Source organism: Mauremys mutica, chromosome 9 (assembly GCF_020497125.1).
Source record: "Mauremys mutica isolate MM-2020 ecotype Southern chromosome 9, ASM2049712v1, whole genome shotgun sequence".
Classification (NCBI taxonomy): Eukaryota; Metazoa; Chordata; order Testudines; family Geoemydidae; genus Mauremys; species Mauremys mutica.
In genome coordinates, this window is record NC_059080.1 from 17,021,385 (window position 1) to 17,042,588 (window position 21,204).

Sequence of the window (21,204 nt, forward strand, 5' to 3'; positions counted from 1 at the left end):
GACTCTTTCACAAGGACAATGAGCGCATCTTAAATAGCGGCCACCAAAGCAGGCATCGTTAGAGAAAATGCATGGTAGATTTGTTGTAAACAGAGTGCATGTTGTTTATTATTTTGTATTGGATTTTCAGTCACGGTTGCTGTGTGGAAGTACAGAGTCACTAGATGGCTTACTGATGAAGAATGGGAGTGCGGGGGAAGGAAAAAACACAAGTTTTTCTTTACAAGATTTGAATTTCACATAATCACATTAACAATTTTGCTAAATACAAGCATGTTTCATTCACATACAGCTAAATACAGCGAGGGGTTTTCACATTTCATTACAGTGCATAACAGAAAGCAAGGAAAAGTGTACAGTATACTTTATTCTGGAGGTTCTGAGAAATTCCAGTCCAACATGCAGATTGTTTGTTTGTTTTTAATCTGTGACCTGTACCACATAACGTTTTTTCCTTTGTCGTAGGGTAAAACCTCCTGGATGTTTCTTTTGAATGATACCACCATCTGATTTCTCTAATGCCTTTTGCAGTAGTCAAAGCACTAAAACCAGTTGTTAGAAAAGAACGTTTATCAAAGCCTATAAGGTTTTTCATTTTAGAAAAAGAAAAAAACAGCCCAGACTTGTACACAAGACTGTATTACATTGTCTATTTGTTTTTATAAGCTGCCTAGAAAATGCAAGGAATTAGAAAACAGGTGTACACAATGGTCTTTTATTCAATATTAACCATGTCCTTTTGTTTCATTATTTTTAAGTAGTTAGTTTCAGACAGCACAGATTTTTTCTCATATTGTACCTTTTTTGAACTATACTTACAATACAAATTCAAGGTTTACTCAAAGCCTGAACAAGCTTTTTTATGATTTTTCTAAGTTTTATATTTAAATACTAAAAACCCGACGCCACTAACTGAAAAGTAGATTTTCTGTATCATTTAAAAAAAAAACGGAAATGCAGTGAAAAGCTCAATTATTTTCCCCATCAGTGAGGTCCTGCTATGCTGGCTCATGAGACTTTGGTGATACAGGAAACATAACCAGCCCCAAAAGTTTTACTTCCATCTATGTTCACAGAGTATTACTTGATTAAACCAAAGTCTCTACATTTAAGATGGATTGTTGTTTAAAGTAGAAAATCAGAGACAACTTTAGAGCTGACTCAGCCTTGAAAGGCTAAAACGGTAGCTTGGCATATTTTCCATTCAGTGAATAAAGGTACATAAAGACACTGGACCCTTTTAAATATGGCTGCTCTTGTTTGTGAAGGGGAGAGACTGACAACTCTGGGTAAATGCTGCATGTGCCTCACCACGCTCCACCACTGCCCCTCAGTTCTCGCTGTCGTTGGTGTAAGCTGAGGGGGGGATTGCCTGCAATACCCATGTTGTTGTAGGTCTCTCCTGAGCCAAGACTCTCAATCATGCCAAATTGGGCCATTCAAGAAAGAGGTTTTGTAATGCTCGCTGCAGATAGAGGGCCATCTCTACCTTCTCTTGAAAGCACTGGAAAGGCTTCCATGGACTTCAGTGAGAGTTGAATGGGAGTCTTAGAGTTAGGCCAGCAAACTGAATACAGCTGTGACCTAATCAAGATTGACCATTGGTATTCAGAAGTAAAAGGCTGTTTCATTTCCTGCAGCCAACCCCCATTTCAATATCCTCTGGATCTACATTTGCAGCCTATGAATTCACAGTGGCATACCATGTTTGCTCTCACCCGCTGAGCTCAAGGATTGCAAATGTTACTAGAAAATTTAAAGGTAAAATATTATTCATTTAAATTTTTTTTACAGCTTTCATACCTAAGCAACGGTCTTGTTATTTTTATGATACAGTCGGGCTCAAATGGTACAAAACACAAGAACGGATCTGAAGCAAGACAGATTCAACTTGTCAGAAATCCTACTCTTATGGAACATGGTACCTTAGAGGAGCAATTAGAAGTACTTTATTCTTGTCTACCTGGAGGCCTGTATTCAAATGCTGGATCTCTATGTGGTTTGCCTAATCCCTCATAACCAAATGAACAGTTTGGCTTGTAAAGCTTGCAAACTTGAATAAATGTCGCTGTCTGTTCTGCTAACGTGTTGATCCTCCTCGGCACAATACAGGCACATTGTTACCCGTCTGCATTCCAAAAGCTTTAGTTAATACAGTACTTACATGAAGCAAAGCTGAAATGGTAGATGGTGTTCCCAGAAAATGGACACTTAGTTATAGCCTTTGTAAGTCAGCTACCTGCCCGGTGTAGGCTCCATCTTGGGTAGAATATAAATAAAACAAAGAGAAGAGATTTTCTCCTATGCTTCTCTCATCTTCCCTTTTCACCCTCTCAGACACTTTAGCTCTATACCCCTCCTTCCACTTCCTATGTCTCTCCTTCCCCAGACGCCAGTACAGAAAGCAACCCAGTAAGAGCAGAGAATGCTGCCCCTAGCCCCTGCTTTCAGTACCGGAACCAGCTCCAGGGATGTGTGATGCTCTTGATTTAAATCTTCTTTAGTTCTTTCCTTTTTCCCTAAGGAGCAATGTACGTTTACAGTGAAATGCTGCCAACGTCATTCTGTTTCTGACAGTAAGACAGAAATATCCGCCTTTCCCAACTGACTGCTCATCATTGGTTGTCATGACCCATCTGTGAGATACTGGATGTGAGGATACACTTAGGAAGCTTTATACTCTTGATCTGTTAATGATATTGGCAATCCATATAGTCGAGGTACTTCTACTACAGTCATGTAGAGAGAGAACAGTGTTTATAAATTCATCCGATGATTATAATTGGAGCTGTCATGCTGGACTTGGCCCTTAGTCTCAGCTAGGCAGGGCAAGGAAAACACCCCTCTCCAGGGGGATGGAAATGCTTAAGTTTTAATTATCAGTAAAATAACCCCTATTTTCCTTTTAAAGGACCATATTATAGTCTTAGTCTATGTTTTAATGAGGTACAAGACCATTAAGCCCCAAAAGTGTGTGTGCCACATCTGTAAAATGTTTCTTTTGAGTTAACTGTGGAATTAACATTCGCACTATATTCTAATCTTCCTGGAAATAAATTGTTGATGCAAACCAAGATTTTTCTCTCTCCTCTCGGGTGTGTTGTATTAATAGACTGTTCAGACTGTGGCTTCAACACGTGGCATACAAAACCAGTACATGTAAAATTCCCTCTTCTGTTCCATCTCATTCAGATCCCCTCTTGTTCTTATGCCTCCTGTCTCCTATAACATAAACATGCACCTTTGTTCATTCTCACATAGATGTGTAGGCCCTCACCCACCCACCCCCAATTCTTAAAGAGGTTATTTGGAACTGACCATTTCTTTCCTGGTTCTGTTCCTCTAGTGTCCAAAACAACGTGTGAGGCCATTCACCATGCTAGTGTTACAATCCCTTTTCCATCACACTGAGTTCACTTAATAGAGTATGTTTGATTAGTAGAGTTCATCATAGCTTTTCTCACTAGACGTGATTAGCACAAGCATCTCCTATCTGATTTCACCACCTCTTCTGAAGAGTGCACTACGTTCGGTACAAACCCACTCTTTACCCCTTCCCAGCCCTCCTGGATCGAAATGTCCCCCCTTTTAACAAGCTCGTATATATCTCGAGTCAGGTCAGTGAAGGCCTTCTCTACGTTAATGGCATCCCGAGCAGATGTCTCAATGTACTTCATGCCATATGCAGCAGCCAGTTTCTCAGCCTCGTGTCTAGTGACTTGCCGCTGTGTGTCAAGGTCACATTTGTGACCTACCAAAACGAAGACAATCTGGTAGGGCTGGACGTGCACCTTTGTCTCTTCTAGCCACTCATGGACGTTCTGGAAGGACCTGCGGTTTGTAATGTCAAATAAGAGGAGCCCGCCTACTGAGTTTCTGTAGTAGGCTCTGGTGATGGATCTGAAAAAGAACCCCCCCCGCCCAACAAGAAAGTAAAGATCATTTTAGAAGTTGAACATTTTTGGGGGACAAGTTTTGTCCTTTTGTTGGTAGTGGTTGAAATTTTCATTTCCCCAAACATTTTTGACCAGCTCTATTTGTTAGCAGGTAGTTGGGTTCAAAGACTTATAAGCTAGAAGGGGTCATTATGATGATGTAATCTGACCTCCTGCACAACAGGCCAAAGAATTTCACCTGATAATTTCTGCTTCAAACCCATAACTCTCTTTTTGAAGTATAAAATCTCTTTTAGAAAGCCAGCCAGTATTGACTTACAGACTTCAAATGACAGAGAATGCACCACTTCCTTTGATAGGTTGTTCCAATGGTTAGTCTCCCTCACTGTTAAAAATTACTGCCTTATTTCTACTCTGAATTTGTCTAGCTTGAGCTTTTGGTCATTGGATCATGCTGTGCCTTTGTCTGCCATCTCAGAAATCTCTTCCCCGGATACACCATGATCAAGTCACTTCATGTTTAGAGCCACTGTACCATACCCCTTCCCTAAAAGGGGTCTCTCTGGAACCAAGCACTCAGCAGGTTCTAGCTTTTTGTAAGGCAAAGAGGGCATTTTCAAAGGCCTGCAGTGGAATTGGAAGCTGGAGCCTAGAAACTATGAAAAATCAAAGACATCATGTGCACACACGTGCACTTTCATTCTCTTACAGCTGCTGTAATGGCTTGTGGTAGAGGCATCACAGCCAACGCATTGCTAAGGAACATTCAAGCCGCTCTCTGGTGCAACACCTACTTGAAGCAAGGTGTTGGGGACAGGGATATTATTGATTGTTAGCAATGATACAGTTTAATAATAATGCTGGCTGAAAATATGGGGAACAAATTCCACTGACAATGTTGTGCCTTTTTTTTTTTTTTGGTCAAAAATGTAAATCTTTTCCAAATGCTGGCACCAGCACTATTTGTTCATTATCATTTTTGTTGCCCTGCAAGACTTGAACTCATGGGGCTACAGCCACAGAAGCCTTTACGCTCCTAACTGCTGCTTTTGGCATCTAAGTTCAAAATGTAGCCCCTCAACCCTCTGCTCAGTTGCTGCCTAACCCTGGAGGCACCCAAAGTTCCTGGGCACCTAAGTTTCCCCTGCTAAAGTCTCTGCCCATAGGCATATGCAAATCCATCGAAGTTCTGCCACTGCTGATGGAGATGGAGTGATTAGAGCACTCACCTGAGAGGTGGAAGACCCAAATGCAAATCCCCAGGCTGTCTAAGAGGGAAGCGAGTGCCTGAACCACAGGGCTGTAGGGCATTCTGGGGTGGGCTCACTCGATCTTTTGTGTTGCAGCTGTTTCACTTTGTATAAAATACTTAAACAGTCATTGGGCCAAAGAACGAATGACTCTATAGCCATGAGGCTGGTGCATTCTCCCCGCAGCCCCAGGTCCCAGTTCCCTGCTCTAAGGGCTAGCTAAGTTTTATACAACGCGGAACAGTTTCAACAGGAGAGACCTGTGACAAGTATGGCCCCTTCCTGCAATATCCTCAGCAAACCTTATTGAATTAAGTTTAAATGTCTTTGGAGTCCATTGTATTAAATACAAAGGTTAAGTATTATTCGGGGCCTGGATGATCAAAGGGCTATATTGAACAATGTGTAGGGTGGCCAGACAGCACATGTGAAAAATCGGGACGGGGGTAGGGGGTAATAGGAGCCTATATAAGAAAAAGACCCAAAAAGTGGGACTGTCCCTATAAAATCAGGACATCTGGTTACCCTAACAATGTGGCAGACAAGAATGGGCTTTTGGGACAATAGGTATGACATGGATTTCCTGGGGAATCACTGGGGGAGGAGAATGCAAAGTCCCCAGGTCCGGTTATGCAAAAACCCAGCCGTTTGACGCCCGGCCCTGAGGAGAGGCCTGCGTTCCCAGATCAAAGGGCCAAGCTGGGCACGGGAATGCTGAAACTATTCTGGTTCTGAGCCAAGATGGTTATGAATGTGTAACCACAAAAAAAAAAACCCTTGGTGGGTTTGGCTGGACTGGCACCTACCAGAGTCCTTGTTGGCACTGGGGTAGTGATCGTTAATGAAGAACCTACATGCCTGCTAATAAACTGAATGGTTTTTAATGTTTTCTCTGTGGTGCTTTTACCTTAAGAATAAATGTGCTTGCTTAGAAAGAGCTGTGGGGTAACTTGTAACTGCTGGCCATTAGAGCTGCTCATGGGCTTCGAAGAGAATGGGAAGTGTAGATGTTGGCCTGGTTATACAGTCTGGCTTGCTGGGGATATCATAGGTCAGATAGGGAACTGTGCAGCCTGGAAAAATTCCAGTCCGGAGGGCCATAGTCAGAGATGCGGTTTCTGCCCAGGAGAGGTGATGACTGAGGAGCTGGAAGCCTACAGTGGGTGCCCTTGGTGGACCATGATGGGGAAATAGAGGTGGCGTTGCCCTGAAGTGGGACAACCCCCACCCCAGAATACCTATAGCCTGGTGGTTAGGGCACTCACCTGGGGTCAGGTCCCTGCTCCGGATCAGACAGAGTGGGGACTGAAGCAGGGTTTCCCGCACCCTGGCTGAATGTTCTAACCAGTGGGCTGTAGTGTAAAAGGAGGCCCACTCCTTCCCCTCACATGTTCACAAGAAAGGACTGACCTGCTTTAAGCACCTACTGCTGGAGAAGGTTCCTGGCTCTGAATCCTGAGTGGAGGGAGGCACCTAGCCACCTTTGACGGGCAAGGCTTGGGCCTCCCCCCTATTGGCTAGCTTAGGTGGCTCCCTGATCAGCATGTTGGCTTCTGGCTCCCATCGTTAAGCTCCTGACTCTCCAGCTGCATTGTCTAGGGAGCTTGGGGACTGAGGACTCCAGTGGGCGGCAGGGCACCTAAAGTTAGGCATTGCAACGCTGAGCCTAAGTCCCCTTTGTGGATCTGGCCCATGGTAACTGAAGCATCTGGATTTTCAGGTGGAGGATGAAAAATGAAGGCCCCGATAAATGTTTTACAGTCCCCAGGTGTTACTAAAATGAGTGTGGTTTTCTTTTCTGTACAATATGTGGCATACAGGAGTCTGACCCAACTCCCTTTGCTGTCCGTCTCTCCATTGCCTCCAGAAGAACATGGCTCAGGCAGGCCCACAAAGAACGGCTCCTACATTAACACTCATGTGGGCTGATCTTCCTGATGGAACAATCCCAAGCATACAGCGAAGTGTAAGAAGGGCACTTTGATTGGCATTAGGCCTCTTCCTTTTGTTTCCAGCTCCACTGAATTACGGCCATAGGTACTTGATCCTTCTACTACCAGTGATGCTTTAGGCCCCAATTCAGTTGAGCACCTGTGCACCTGCTTTTGCTATTAGGCTTCTAGTGGAAAATAGCAAATGCCAATGGATTTGTGTCCTTACATGCCTGACCATTCACAGGTTCTCTGTTCTCACTGCTGCAAAAAACAACATGCTGGGAACCGTGAGGCACCTTACAAGAGCTTTGTGAGCCAGGGTGGCTGCATGTGCAATGAGAACTGTGATGTGAGAGCAAGCCAATCTGTGTATTATTCATGCTGTAAACTGAAGTACTACAAAACCAGCCCGTGAACTTTAGCCCGAGCAGATTTACATTTTGATGACAACTAAACTTGAGTAAATACCAAAGAAGCTGTAGAATGCTTGCTGACTGGTGTTTTCTGTGCAGGTTAAGGGATTCATTGTCAATCCAGAAGGAAGTATACATTTCTCCCTGGAGGAGATCAGGCTCCTGAACACTCTTGCCTTTGTGGGATCCTCCTATTTCATGATGGAACGTATTCCTGCTCTTTTATCATAGGACAGGAACCGATTTCTCAATCTAGAGCAACCAGAATCATAGCGAGGGGTCGGTGGGTCCTGCAAAATCTTTGTGTATCCAGAGAAATTGCCCCACAGATGACTATTTGGGGCTTCCAAGTTTTGCTTTATCAACAGCAAGCAGCACTGCTGTAGTGTGATGGGAGACGAGCCCCAGGGCAGAGAGAGAAGAGAACAGAGAAGAAGGAGGATTCCTTGCCTGTGCTATAGATAATCAATGCCCTCCCAAGTCTCTGGCTCTGAGACATAAGCAGCTCTGAATATCTAGGTGAGTGCTATCTAGCCGGGTTCTGGAGCCTTTAAGTTCTCCCCTACACCACACAGAGCATACTGCTCCCCAGTATAGTCAGTGCTTTAGCCATGGCTCCTCTTCTCTCTGGGGCAAACTCACCAGTGATGCGAGAGGTGCCTTAGAAAGATTTAATAGGACATACGTTAAACAGTGGGAGGGGTGGGGTCTCAGATCATATGGCTGGTGAGGCCTCCCACCTTTGTTGAAAGAGGAGAACGTGTGGGGGGAGGGGAGGATTCAATCTTTAAGCAAGATGCCCTTTTTCCAAAAGGTTTGTTAGTCGTTGGCATTAGAGAGGCAATAATAAAACCAAAAAGAAGATTTTGCACAGTCAGACAAAAATCATTTCCCCTCCCCACTGCTCATCTTTCAGCTTCTGGAGCTGTCATCATCTCACTGGTTACGAGTCAGGCAGGGTTATCGTTAGGATGAAGAAAGAGTTCTCCTGCTCCCATAGTCTAGCCAGGATGGACAAAGACCAGAATTTCTAATGTAAAAAGCATCAGGAAAAAACCACCAAACTCCCTTTTCCAGGTCTTCTTTGTATGGCATCAAGAATGAGTCCGTTTTTCTTTTTGCCCCTTTACTGGTCTCTTTTAAAACGGTGACGTCATTATATACGAGAAAGGTCATTTTTACAACATTGTGGAGGTTTCTAAAATCTGGTAGCTCGAATTAATTCTCCCTCTGAGGGCCGCAGGCTTTTCAGGCTTGCGTGTGAAAGCTAGTACCAGGGAAATACGCTAGCACACTCATGGTGGTGTAGGGTGATACTGCACTAGCTCCCAAACGTTTTTTCACAGGTTGAACTACTTGAGATGTCCTTTCATGGACACACCCCCTGCCAACCCCAGCTTCCATGTCTTTGCTACAGCAATTCCATTGTTTGCTTACATGGAAAAAGTAACTCTAGGGTAGTATTAAAAAGACAGGTGAAAATAAACTCGCTTTGATCTCATGGCTGCGGCTCCTCCTGTTTTGTAGCTGTGCTGTTCCTGGACCTGGATTAGGGTTAGAGTTAGGGATACTTCCAGCATCCTGGAATGCTCTTCCTGGACCTGATTCTGACCTCAGTTATTCTGGTGTAAATCAGAAGCAAGTCCACTGAAGTCAGTGGCTCAGTCAAAGTTAAGCACGTGCTTGAGTGCTTTGCTGAACCAGGGCCCAAAACAACATGGTCTGTGGGACACACAATATGCTGTGGAGAATAGTCTTACCCAGCGTGCACCTAGCCGGTTTGCTGTCCCAAATGTCTGTCATTCTGTGATTTCATGTCTTCTTGCCCTGAATGTACTGCTGAAGGCCACGCGATTGGGTAACGTTAACAAGAACAAAAGACTTTGCAACCTGTGTTATGTGAAGATTTGTGCGGCCACTTGCAGCCCAGCTGTCTAATTTCACCAGGCGGCCTTCCAGCCACTTACAGGAGGAGGGAAAGATTCAATCAGCAATCGACTCCAGCTCGGAGTCTCCTGCCCAGGTATAGGGCAGAACAGGCAGAATCAAGATTCAGAATCGGTGGGCCAAATTAAGACCTGGTCCAAATGGGTGGAATCAGGGGATAAGTAACTGACTGGTGTAATTTGCCCCATTTAGCATTCGAGATGTATGTAAAACAAGGGGTAAGCAGCCTCAGTATTCCCACGATTTCTAAGACTTTAAAGCAAGAAAAAATATTGTAGGGGAAAATCTTTCAAGCCTTCTTTGTGCAGCATAAAGCATGGGGGTGGGCGCACACTGGCATAAGCTCATTTTTTTAAAATTCCTTAACTGGTCACCTTTCCATTCCAAGCCCTGGATAGAGTCTGTAGCAACTGAAAGCTGGGACCTGCCCTCTCCCAATGGTATAAATCTGGTGTTTCTAGCCCTGAATGAATGCAAGATATTAGACCTTAAACATGTCACTAGCTAAGGACTGAACACTGTCCATCCTGGGCCACAGCCAGTGTCGTCTGAGCAAATGTAGGGAGGGATTCAGCAACTGAAATGTTTCTGAATCAGGTTAACAAAAAATGGCAGCTTTCTGAGGCTGCTCAGAGGTTTGGCAGGATGGAAGTTGCCCAATAGGGAGTTGGATGAGTCAGCAGAGGGCAGGTGAAAGAGGTATGATAAATACAATTATCACATGGCTGCAATTTACCACAGGGTTCTGCAGTGAATCTCGTGGATATCCCCCCATATAGTCCTTTTCTTTGCTAATGAAGTCAAGTTTGCTACCCATTAGGCCTGGTCTACACCGGGTGTGTGAGTGGTGGGGTGTCGATGTAAGATACGCAACTTCAGCTACGGGAATAGCGTAGCTGAAGTCGACGTATCTTATTTCGACTTATCTCCCATCCTCACGGCGCGGGATCGACAGCGCGTCTAGACGAGACACGATATATCGATCCCCGATAGATCGATCACTACCCGCCTGGACGTACCCTTAGTCTCTTAAATTACTCGTCCCCCGTTCAGTATTCAGTGCTAGAGGCTGTGAGGCACGCTACTACAGTACTCTCCCTATATGTAACTGTTATTTCCAGTCAGCCTAAAATCCTTGAACTGCCCTGGTTGATCTCCATCCCATAGCCTAGAGCCTTCAATGGAGCTGCTGCACTACTGACAATCCGGTTGAATATTTAGATGCCTCAGCTAAGGCCTTAGGAACCTAACTTTAGGCAACCATGTTTGAAACGCTTGTCTGCTGTTTCTTTACTCCAGCCTGTTCCATGTTCTTCCTTCATCTTCCTGCATAAACTGCATTTTTGATGTGAAGACGCTAACAATTTGCAATGAATTTGCCTTGACTTTCTGTGCTTGGTGAATATTAATGTCTGTTCCCATAGATAACACGCAGAGATCTGTTTTGATTTATTTTCACTCAGGCCAGTGGGAGGCAAACAAGCCTTGTTATGTTTCAAAATCTTCCATTCATCCTCCGCAGTAGAGAGAGAGGCTGTGTGCTTCTGGATAACTTGGACAGACGTTAATACACGCTCAGAATGTGTATTTTGCCTACTACATCTTTTTGGGCTCAGCAGAAAATTAAACACTAAATCTTCTCTGTGCCATTGACTTCAGCGGGAGTCAGATGTGAACAAAGCAAGCAGGATTTGGCTCTAAATGGAACTACATCTGGGTCTCTGTGTTACAATTTATAATTTTGGCTTGCTCGGTATATTGCACAGATACTTACAAACCAAGTCTGAAGAGGGTATGTATGGTGCTACATCTTGCTGCTCGAAAGACTGTTTAGAATTCCAGTTTGCATAAAATAGCATCAATGGACAAATAATTCATAATGACATCGAGGGACCATTTTTTCTGGCTTCCAAGGGCCTGATTTCTCAACCTTCACATATTAACAACGATGGTTTTTCTAATCAGAATTGTGCTAACTCTTTCGATTTCATTCATTCCACCTCTGAGGTTTGAACTTATTGTTCTGTTGCATCAAAAACCAGAGCAGGCTCACTGACTGAAAACCCACCTAGTTCTTTGTGCAAAAGGCAAAGGCCTCACAGAAAAAGCTGAACAGCTGCTAGCTAATTTCATTCAGTGCGGGCTGGACAACACCCCCAGCCAAAGGGGGAAATCCAGATTCCCTCCACCTAACACACTTGAAAAGCCAGCTCTGCTCTCCGGCCCAACAGCCAGGGACCAGCCTTTTCTCCATGCCCAGCCAGGTGTCTGAGGGTTGCAGTGTAGTGGGGGGCGAGCCCTGGGGCAGACAGACAGGCCAGTTCGATTTGCTCCAGCCCGGGCGGGGCTTGCTGCCTTCCCTGCCCCAGTGGCAGACGGTTGCCCAGGCCCGCGTAGGGTCACAAGGAGAGAGGGAGCCCTGGGATGCGGCCCCTGCGGGCGCTGCCTTGAACACAGGCGCTGCTGGGTCCCAGACCAGGTGCCTCCATCCCCTCGCCCTCCGGGAGGCCCCGGCTGAGGCCAGGCCGCTCTCGGGGAGCTGCACCGCGCTGGGTGCGGGCGAAGGGCCCTGAGCCAGGCCCGCGGGTGGGCTCCAGCTTTGCTCTGTCGCCTGGAGCGGGCTGGCTCCTCTCCTCTCCCCCGGGGCCGCCCCTGCAGCCCGCCCTGCGCGGCCAGGGCGCAGCGCTTCCCTCGGCTCCATCCCAGCGGCTCCCCTGCTACCCCGGGCCCTAACCGAGCCACCCCGGCGGGCTGCAACCCAGCCCCGGGCGAGCTCGCTTCCCCCAGCCGGCGGGCACAGATCCCACCGCCCCCGCCTCCTCTCACCTGAACCGCTCCTGCCCGGCCGTGTCCCAGATCTGCAGCTTGATCCGCTTCCCCGGCTCAATCTCCACCAGCCGGGAGAAGAAATCCACGCCCACCGTGGGGTCCGAGACCTGGGCGAAGCGCCCCTCGGTGAAGCGGCGGATCAGGCAGGATTTGCCCACGGTGGAGTCTCCGATCACGATCAGGCGGAACTGGTAGAGCCAAATCGCTTCCATGCTTCCCCTCCGCCCCCCCCGCGCAGCGGCTCGCGCAGCTCTGGCCTCGCGGAGCGCTGCGCCCGGGGCAATGCAGCCGCTGCACAGCGCCTAGGGCCGGGCACGCTCCGCACAGCCCATGCCGAGCCGCGCGCGGGTGCGAGGGAGGCTCTGCGGCCGGCAGGTGCCCGGCGCTTCTGCTCACAGTCCTGCAGGCACCCAGCAGAGGGCGCTGTAGGGACGCTGCCCACCAGAGGGCGCGCTGCGTGGCCCGCACTGCCCACCAGAGGGCGTCTCAGCCTCCCCGCTGCTGCTAGGTGCTGGCTCTCTGCTTTAGGAGAGAAATAGACGCGCTACAAGGGCAGGTCTGCGTGGCAGGTGGCTATCAGGGAAGCCTTCAGAATGCGTGGGAGCTCTGTTCCCCTGTCCAGTCATGGTTTCTGGCTGCTGGGAAATCTTCTTGCAGGAGATGCGGGTGGCAGGATTGCACCCCCGCCTCTGCCTCCAGTTCTGCAACACACACGCGAAATGGCTCTGCTGGAAATGCAAAGGTCAGATGGTCTCCATTTTGCCCCAGACCAGCCTAGATCTCCCTCTTCGCCAGCTTGTTGTTTTGCTTTTTTAATCAGGATCCGACATGCATCTTGCTACTGATCCGTGTTTCCTGTTGCAATGGCAGAGAAATGCTTTTGTAATGCATTGAAAAGAACTTGGCAATGGCTGGCCTGGTTACAACAGCAGAAAGGGGGTTGGAATGAATTTCCAGCTCTCATTCAAGGGCTCCAACCTTTTCCCCCCCGCTGTGTTAACACAAATATCTAGAGCTATAACTCAGCAGCCTAAATCCAGGTCAGCAAGGAAGGACTCCAAGAAAAGGTTCTGAATCCCCCTCTCCGGTACCCCTCACCAAAACAGAATCCACCCTGCATACAGGAAGATCAAAGCCTCCAGGCTCAGGAAGTCCGAGCTTGATTAAAACAGAAAAACAGCCCGATGCTAGAAGGCTTCCTAGGCTCTATTATTCTGTGCCTCCAAGCAGGGATTACAAAGGGGATAGTCCTCAAGGGCATCCGGCTAGCTCCAGAGAAGAGGTTTCATCTGCAGACAGAAGAATCGCAGCCCTTCCTCCAGTGTGGGCTTCAGTCGCAGAGATGCCCAGGGTTGTAAAGATGGAGAGCTGGTGAATAGGGGATGCTGGGGATCACAGAGCTGATGAAATGGCAGCAACATCAGCACCAAACACTCTGACTCATCATTGGCATCAGCAGCTACTGTAATCTCTAGGATAGAGGAGCAGCCGCCTTCTGTCTTACTCTACCACATTGACTAGAAAAGAAACTACTTACAAAAAAAAACAAACCTAACACAACAGAGATTCATATTTGAGCTGAAGACAAAGGAAATTAGCAAATGGATCAACCTGGTAAAAGAGGAGGCACATTGTGCAAGCCACCTAGACATGCTGGCAGTGAACATCTAATATTATCATGATTTATTATTTCTATGTTGGGAATCCCCATAATGTGCTAAGTGCTGTCCTCATGTACAGAAGAAACTGTCCCTGGTCCAAAGAGCTCACAATCTGGATAATGATACTTTTAACTGGGTGACTAATGGAACACTTTGTACTTGAAATAAAATAGCTGCACTGGTATATCTTTGCAAATATTCACCCCTAAAACAAGTGGCTAATAAAAATATTCAAATAAGGAATTATTTAAATATCACAAAACTTAGCCAACTCATTGATTAAATCTGACCACTTTTATTTTTCCAATGTTTTGAATGAGCGTTCCTATCTGCTACACACGATAGTTTTTTGAGCAACATCAGCATGGTTAGTGCTGTCCAAACAAAACCACAGAAACAAGTATCTGTATCTAGTAGCTTTCATCCTGAAGGAGCACACAGCATTTTGCACATTTAGAAGTAGCTCCACCCATCACTTACAATGCAGCCATCTCTGGAGTGGAACATGGCAGCTCTTTAACACCACATAGCTGCATCATACATCAAAGCCATGTGGGACAAGCTAATTAGATTATAAACTCAGGGTGGAGACTATCTTTAATTTCGGTGTTTGTACCTAGTACAATGGCACGTTGATCTTGACTGACCTCTTTAAAATAGAAAAACAGTATGCTGAAAATGACAACAGAAACGTTGATTAAAATTTTTAATGTAGCAAATCGTGAAAAATTCAAATGTTGAAAATGTGGACAATTGGCGAATAGTTTTGATTAAGAAAAAGGGCCATTTTTTTGAACAAAAAGATTTGTTTTTGTTCAAAAAATTTCTACTAACTCTAACACTGACCTGGTAATAAATAATAAATGAAGAACAGCTGTGTCCAGGTGACACTGCAAGGGCATTTATTTAGGCAGATGTGAATTTCCTAACTTGGCATTTTACCAGGATAATTTAGTGTTTTTATGCCTGAAAAAAATGTCAAGCGATTTTTATTGGACTTTAAATATATAATTTATTAATTTAAAATATTTACCCAGGACGTGCTCATTTCAGTAATATCTTGGGAATGGCGGGGAAGGATGCTTCAAGTAGTTATAGAAATAGGGCAACAGTGAGATATTAAAAACATTAATCAAGGTTAGCTTGAAATTAACCAGAGCGTTGTTAGCAGTAATACTCGGCACGTATCAATTGTATTTTACCCAATAATTTCAAAGCATTTTGCAAATGTGAATTAAGCCTCACAACAGATCTCGCTGCTTATCACTATTTTTTCACACTTCGCCTCCCCCCCATGTGTGTCTTACATTTGGACATTACAGAAGGCTAGTGAATCTAATGTTACAGTTATTATTAGTCATTATTTTAGAGCACTTGAGCGTGTATTAGCCACTTTAAAGCATTTCTGAAAGACAAAGACCTTGCCTCTGTCCTTACAGGCGTCCTAGTGCACAGCAGCTGAAGGCCATGGCAAACAAAAGAGAAGGGATGAGTAGAGCAAGGGTTACAATAATAAAACCACTTGGTTACTCAGCTGCAGGCAAATGGACAGCTCCAAGGCTGCTAGCGTGTGCCTGAATTAACTTATTTTCTGTAGGTGAAACAAGAAGAAATGTACCTGGGGGGGCTATGAAGAAGGAGGAGGTGGCATCATGAACTGGGACTGGGAGGATGCTCCACTAGAAAGAGGCATAAATGTGAAGGTGGGTGAAGCTAACAAAGAGTCCTCAGACCTGGTATGGTGGGTGTGGCAGGTAACTGCAAAGGAACCAGGACTGAGGTCATAGTCTGATCACTGAGCTCCAGTGTGGCTTTCTTCAATGTGGGGGGACTGAATCCCGAGGAATTCCCTGAGCCTCAGGGCCTGTATTTCCCACCAGACAAGCCAGTAGGGTCACAGGAAATATCCTTATTTTTATTTCCTTCAGACACATGAATATAGATGACCATAAACGGCATGACTAGGCAGCCCAGACCTTAATTAGTAGCAACTGAGAAAGCAGAAGAAAATGAGAGCCTCAGAGAAATTTTCTTCTGGGGCAATTTTGGAAAGTGATAATGCTGGTGCCTAAAAGAAACAAAAGTGTGCAAAATACCTACTCGGACTAGCTAGCTAGAGTATGTGAATATTTGCAGTCAAGTCAGTAATCTGCAGAGCGCATAACTGGACAGGAGAGATCTTAACAATGCCACATAGCGTATCAATGATCTGTGGATTAAAAAAAAACCTTTCAGGACTCTTTCCCATTGCTGTAATGACAGAGTACGGAAGGAGTTCTTTTTAAAAAAAAATCCTGTTCTAGAGGTCAGCGGACGATTAGTGAACTGCATAGTTCAGCCTATGGCAGAAAGTTTCAAGGCTGCCCTGAGGCACCATTCACATCAGCACACCTGGAGAAACCTTTGGCACTAAGCTAGCAGCCAGTGTGATGCAGGGTTCCTTGCTAGCGCCCTTCATGTCCCACACACTGTCGCTTTAAGCCTGGAAAGCCTCATGCCAGCTTTGAAAATCACCTCAAGCCACATTTGTGAAACCAGCTTAGCACATTGGCAAATAAGGGGCTAGCTCCTTCCCTGACTTTTGCCCTGGCAGCCCACTGAACTCAAAGGGTGGAAACAAGGCCAGCATTTGGCTCATACTAACTGATGTTAGCCTCAGAATTGGGCTGACAGTTAACCCCTCGCAGGACCACTCCAGTGCTGGCAGAGCCGCACAGTTGTGTCGTGCAGCCTAGGGTCAAGGCCCCTCTGCCGGGTGGACGGGGCTTACCATGTAGACCTGGCTGTAGCTAAAACACACATTTGTTTGCTGAGAGTGTCTTTAGGCTCCAGAGGACATGCCTCACTCAGAAACTTGTTTCAAGACAGGAAAATCCAAGGGCCTGAGGAAAGGCCCTTTTTCTGGCTACTCTGCCGCATGACTGCTGATGGCTGAGGCTTTACGTGTATTTTGCAGGGAGACGGCTTTTAAAATGCAATTCTAGCCCCGTTTCAAATCTGTGCTGGGCTCATGTTGCTGTGCCACTCCAGAGGCAGCTGCACGTTAATGAAATGAAGCACTAGATAGTTAGACAGTTTCAAAGCCAGTTTAAACACCCACCGTCAATTACAATGGGAGCGGGCCTGAGGGAGTTGAGCACGAGCGGCTATCTTTGCAGAGGGGCTGGTGCACGGCCGGGCTGGCTCATTCCTTTCCCTGCCAAAGCCTGGCATGCATGGGGTTTGGAGGCTGCATGCTCAGGCGCCTCGCTGGGCCCCAAACTCCCCCCTGAGGCCGCCCCTCTGCCACACACACACTCTCTCTCTCTCTCTCTCTCTCTCTCAGGCAGGTAGGACACTGGGAATCTCGCCTGCACTGAAAGCTGAGTGAGAATCTCGCCTGCACTGAAAGCGGAGTGAGTTTTCCTCTGCCTTGCCCAACACTAATGAGATAAATCAACTGATGACTGAAACTAGCACAGGTGAATTGTGACTAACTAGCCAGTCACTGAAGGGCGTGTGTGTAAATCCTTTCGCGCCTCGGCCATGCAATGGGGTAAACACCAACTACTGGGGATTGCGGCTGCTCTTCCCTCTGCAAACTGGGCAGCTTTGCTGGCCATGAACTGGAGCTCCTGGACCATGCATCCTAACAGCCTGAAAGCCCCCGATGCTGCTGATTGAACAGCCTGCCCCCCGGGGCCAGTCTCCCGCCCAGTTCAAAATTCAGCCCACTCTGCCACTCATTGCAGTATCGTGGGTGGAAGCGTTTGATCGGCTGGTACATAGCTGCACAGAGCTCCTTGGCGGATGGCTCCTTTGTTGCTGGCCTTGCAACTGCACTGTGGCGGAGACCTGGCCACGATGGGGCAGTGCTAGGCATTGCTATTCGGTGTAGCCCTGAGCGAGGTTGTAATGAAGCGGCAGGCGTCTCTACGTCCCACACTGCACCTGGCTCCCGCGGAATCTTCAGGCCACGCTTGTTGTAAAGTTACCCAGTCTACAAACAATGAGCCTGTCTGAAAACCCAGCCCCGTTGCCTCTGGGAATGACTCAGTGTAGCAGAGGGGCAGCGGCTGAGCTCTCCTCGGCCTTCATGGGAGCAAGAACAGATCTGAGGCACCACATATGCAGAAGACATCGTACAAGTAAATAAGAAGCAAACGTTTCATGCTCACAAGAGAGAACCAACACAGGGCATAACTAGGGGGCCCACTACTCACCTGTAAATGAAAATGCCCCCCCCCACCTCAAATGAACATTTCTCATTGCAACCAAATAAATCCCCCAACCTCCCAGCGGTGGAAGCCTCTGCTTTGGCTGTTGTCTCATCATTAAGCACACTCATCCTGCGAGTGTCCAACCATGTGCCAGCACAGAGTGTCACCACTCAACTACCGGTGTTCCAGATAGCCAAACAGCTGGCAAAGGTGCGCTAGAGAGTCCAGATTTTCCTGCAGCGGTGACACATGGTCAGTGCTATGGGAACATTTTTATGGAAGGTATTTGTGCTGAAAATGTAAACAGGCCCATTCTGAACGTCTCTTGCTGCTACTGTGTGGTGTTGTAGCCATGTTGGGCCCAGGATATTAGAGAGGCTACGTTGGTGAGGTAATAGCATTTATTGGACCAACTTCCGCTGATGAGAGAGACAAGCTTTCAAGCCACACAGAGCTCTTCTTCATGTCTCAAGAGGAAGAGGAAGAGTTCTGTGTAAGCTCAAAAGCCTGTCTCTCTCACCAACAGAAGATGGTCCAACAGATATTACCTCACCCACCTTGTCGCTCAGATGGCTCACTGTGAGATTAGCAAGCAGCTGTGCTGTAGCAGTTCTCCTCAGCGAACGCAGCCCTATGGCAAAGGAGAAGTCTCTCCGATTTAGGAACACTATACGTACTTTAATGAATCCAACAAGCGCGTCCCCACCATTCTATAGATAACTTGCTGTCTCTTCCCCAGAGACTGTTGAGCTGCAAGTTAGCTCACGCAATGGCCAGAATTGGTGCCTGTGTTACTCTTCCTGTGGCAAGTGCTAATGGGAAACACCCATTTTCTGAAATGAAGCTGGTTTTTCTAGGTGAGGCACAGCAAGGGATAGATGATCCTGGGAACACTTTCACACATGCATACCTCTGTCACATGAGTAGTGCCATTGTCTTCAAAGGGCCTTCTCCAGGGAGCAGAAACAAACAGGTGTGTATATAGCTTTGCAGGCTCAGAACCTTATGATTCATGGCATGAGCAGCTACAGTGTTTCTTAAGCTTTGCCATTCTGTGACACTCTCCCACCCCATAATACAACATCTAGCCAGCGAAAATAGGAGGGTGGCATGACTACCACCACCTCTGCCCCGCCCCCTGAAACCTGTTTGTGATGCCCTGAGAACACATGATCTGCTATCACTTTATGATGCTGCTGAGACACTAACTTCTGAGTTTAATGCTTTTGTTTAATAACATTTACTACAGTATTTGGAAGTGGTTTGAAAACTAATTTAAATGGTTGATTAATAAAAAGGCAGAATTATAATTAAGTGCCACTGCTAAATTGACAAAACTTGATTGACGATACACTTTTTAAAAAGAGCGCTGCAAAAACAGGGCTTATATTCCCCCCTCAGAAATTTTAGCATAAACACAAGAACGTGGGGAGCTGCCACACCGACATCACCACCTCTAGGCAGACCTGTGCTAGGCTAGCTATGAAAATGAGGGGAACAGCGACGAGCTGCCAGGGTCAGAGCTCAATTCGGAGCACTCTTTTACATTGGTTTGCTTTTACATTTGTTAATTACGCTAGTAACATTTGCGGGTGGTGTCTGGGCCCCACTGACTGCTGCCCTAAAGGAGTGTTCATGGAATCTGCTCCTGCGATTAGTGCTTACTCCGGTGGGATCACTCAAGTGAGTAAAGGTTTGTGGGGTGGGGCCTTTGACAGCCGAGACGGGCGCCATCCTGGGGGAAGCGCACACATTTAATCACCCTGGTCAAAAAGCTAGGAGTGAAATCCTGGCTCCCTCAAAAGGGAGAGTTTTGCTTCAGTAGGGCCATGTTATCCTCGTGGTACCTCCGGTGTTGTGGCTTGATTGGCCACCATGTGCCTCTCGAGCAATGAGAACACATCGGTCACTGAAAGGGCAGTGCCACCGTAAGTACTGTTGGTAGTGTTAGGTAAAAAGCAAGTCCTACTCACCTCTCCAGCACCCGAGTTTGTGCGGAGTTGGTATAGGGCTCAGAGATCTGTCAGAGACCAGACAACAATTCGTTGATCAACGGGCTCACACCATCCTTAGCTTAAGAGCCAAGCTTTGGAGGAGTGTGGCAAGTTTATTAGGGGTGAGCATCAATGTTTATACACAGAAGTAAACAAAGTGATTAACAGATCATAATGGTCATGCATAATCAATCAAGATTCTACGGGATAAAACAGGTTAAAATGCAAATTGGAGAAGACAAAAGGGGAGATGGCTACTTATGGCTACTTATTGGGAGGGGAAGGGTCATGAGTAGTTTGCAGGTCAAAACTTTTGATTAAAAGTTTCAGACACAGACATGTAGTCTGAGTTAAGTTTCAGTTCATAAAGAGTTCAGACTCAACATTCCTCCATTTGTAGCTATTGGGATAACTATTTACCAACAGCTACACCCCATTTTAAGGAGCCAAGGGCCGCTTGGCAATTTCAGCCTGGGCCAACTCGAAGAGAGTAAGGCCTTTGGCTGAAGTAGAAAAAGAATAAACTGACCCACATGAGTTTATGAGGGAGGGAACACATTGAATACAGCAACACAGTATTATAAGGATTACTATGGCCCCAACAACACCCACCAAGAGTTTTTTAACCCACCCAAATCCAGGCAACCAATTCCATAAGGCTCCCCACCAATCATAAGGTGGCTGGCCAGAGGAGTAGTTCTTAGCCATTTCCCTTAGATGTTTGGTACGTTGAAAAGTGTCAGGGTAGGTGTCGTTTACAAAAACACAGCATTTTTCATAAGCAGAAAATAAAATAAAAAGGCATAATAAAAAACATACAGTTGTCAGAATAAAAGGTCCTTTCATTTTTTGAGTCAATTTAAGTCTGATGTCTGAAAGAGGTAAGCTGGTCCACTGGTTAGACGCAGTATCCTCAGTGGTGGCAAGAGCTGCTGGTTCGTCACTGTGGTCCACTACGGCTGGCTTGACGTGGGAGTGGTGGATCCAGGATTTGCGTCCTTCCAGGAACACTGCAGTCTGGGTTGTTAAAAGAACCTGGTGGGGTCCAGTAAACCTTGGCTGGAGGGCGTCGCCACGAACA

The 21,204-nt window shown here is 46.5% G+C and overlaps 1 protein-coding gene across 2 annotated transcripts; it reads right to left on the reverse strand.

Annotated features, from left to right (window-relative positions):
• Nucleotides 1-196: 196 nt before the first annotated feature.
• Nucleotides 197-13,713, reverse strand: LOC123377937 (ras-related protein Rab-39B-like). 2 transcript variants are annotated; one of them, XM_045031313.1, is made up of 3 exons: nt 12,267-13,713; nt 3,756-3,900; nt 197-3,222 (listed from the first exon to the last, which is right to left on the reverse strand). In XM_045031313.1, the coding sequence occupies exons 1-3, from the start codon at nt 12,479-12,481 to the stop codon at nt 3,118-3,120; spliced, it is 465 nt and encodes a 154-aa protein (XP_044887248.1). In that variant the 5' UTR covers nt 12,482-13,713; the 3' UTR covers nt 197-3,117. The 2 variants fall into 2 exon arrangements, 1 of the variants encoding a protein (XP_044887248.1); XR_006582391.1 differs by having other exon boundaries at nt 3,319-3,900.
• Between the last annotated feature and the right edge of the window lie 7,491 nt (nt 13,714-21,204).

Bases quoted from the DNA above. Each gene is read 5' to 3' on its own strand.
- LOC123377937 (XM_045031313.1), bottom strand. From the start codon at position 12,481: ATGGAAGCGATTTGGCTCTACCAGTTCCGCCTGATCGTGATCGGAGAC. The intron at 3,901-12,266 runs GTGAGAGGAGGC...GTTCTTTTTCAG, and splicing joins GCCGGGCAGGAGCGGTTCAG to ATCCATCACCAGAGCCTACT. The intron at 3,223-3,755 runs GTAGGTCACAAA...TTTATGTTATAG, and splicing joins ACCAGATTGTCTTCGTTTTG to GAGACAGGAGGCATAAGAAC.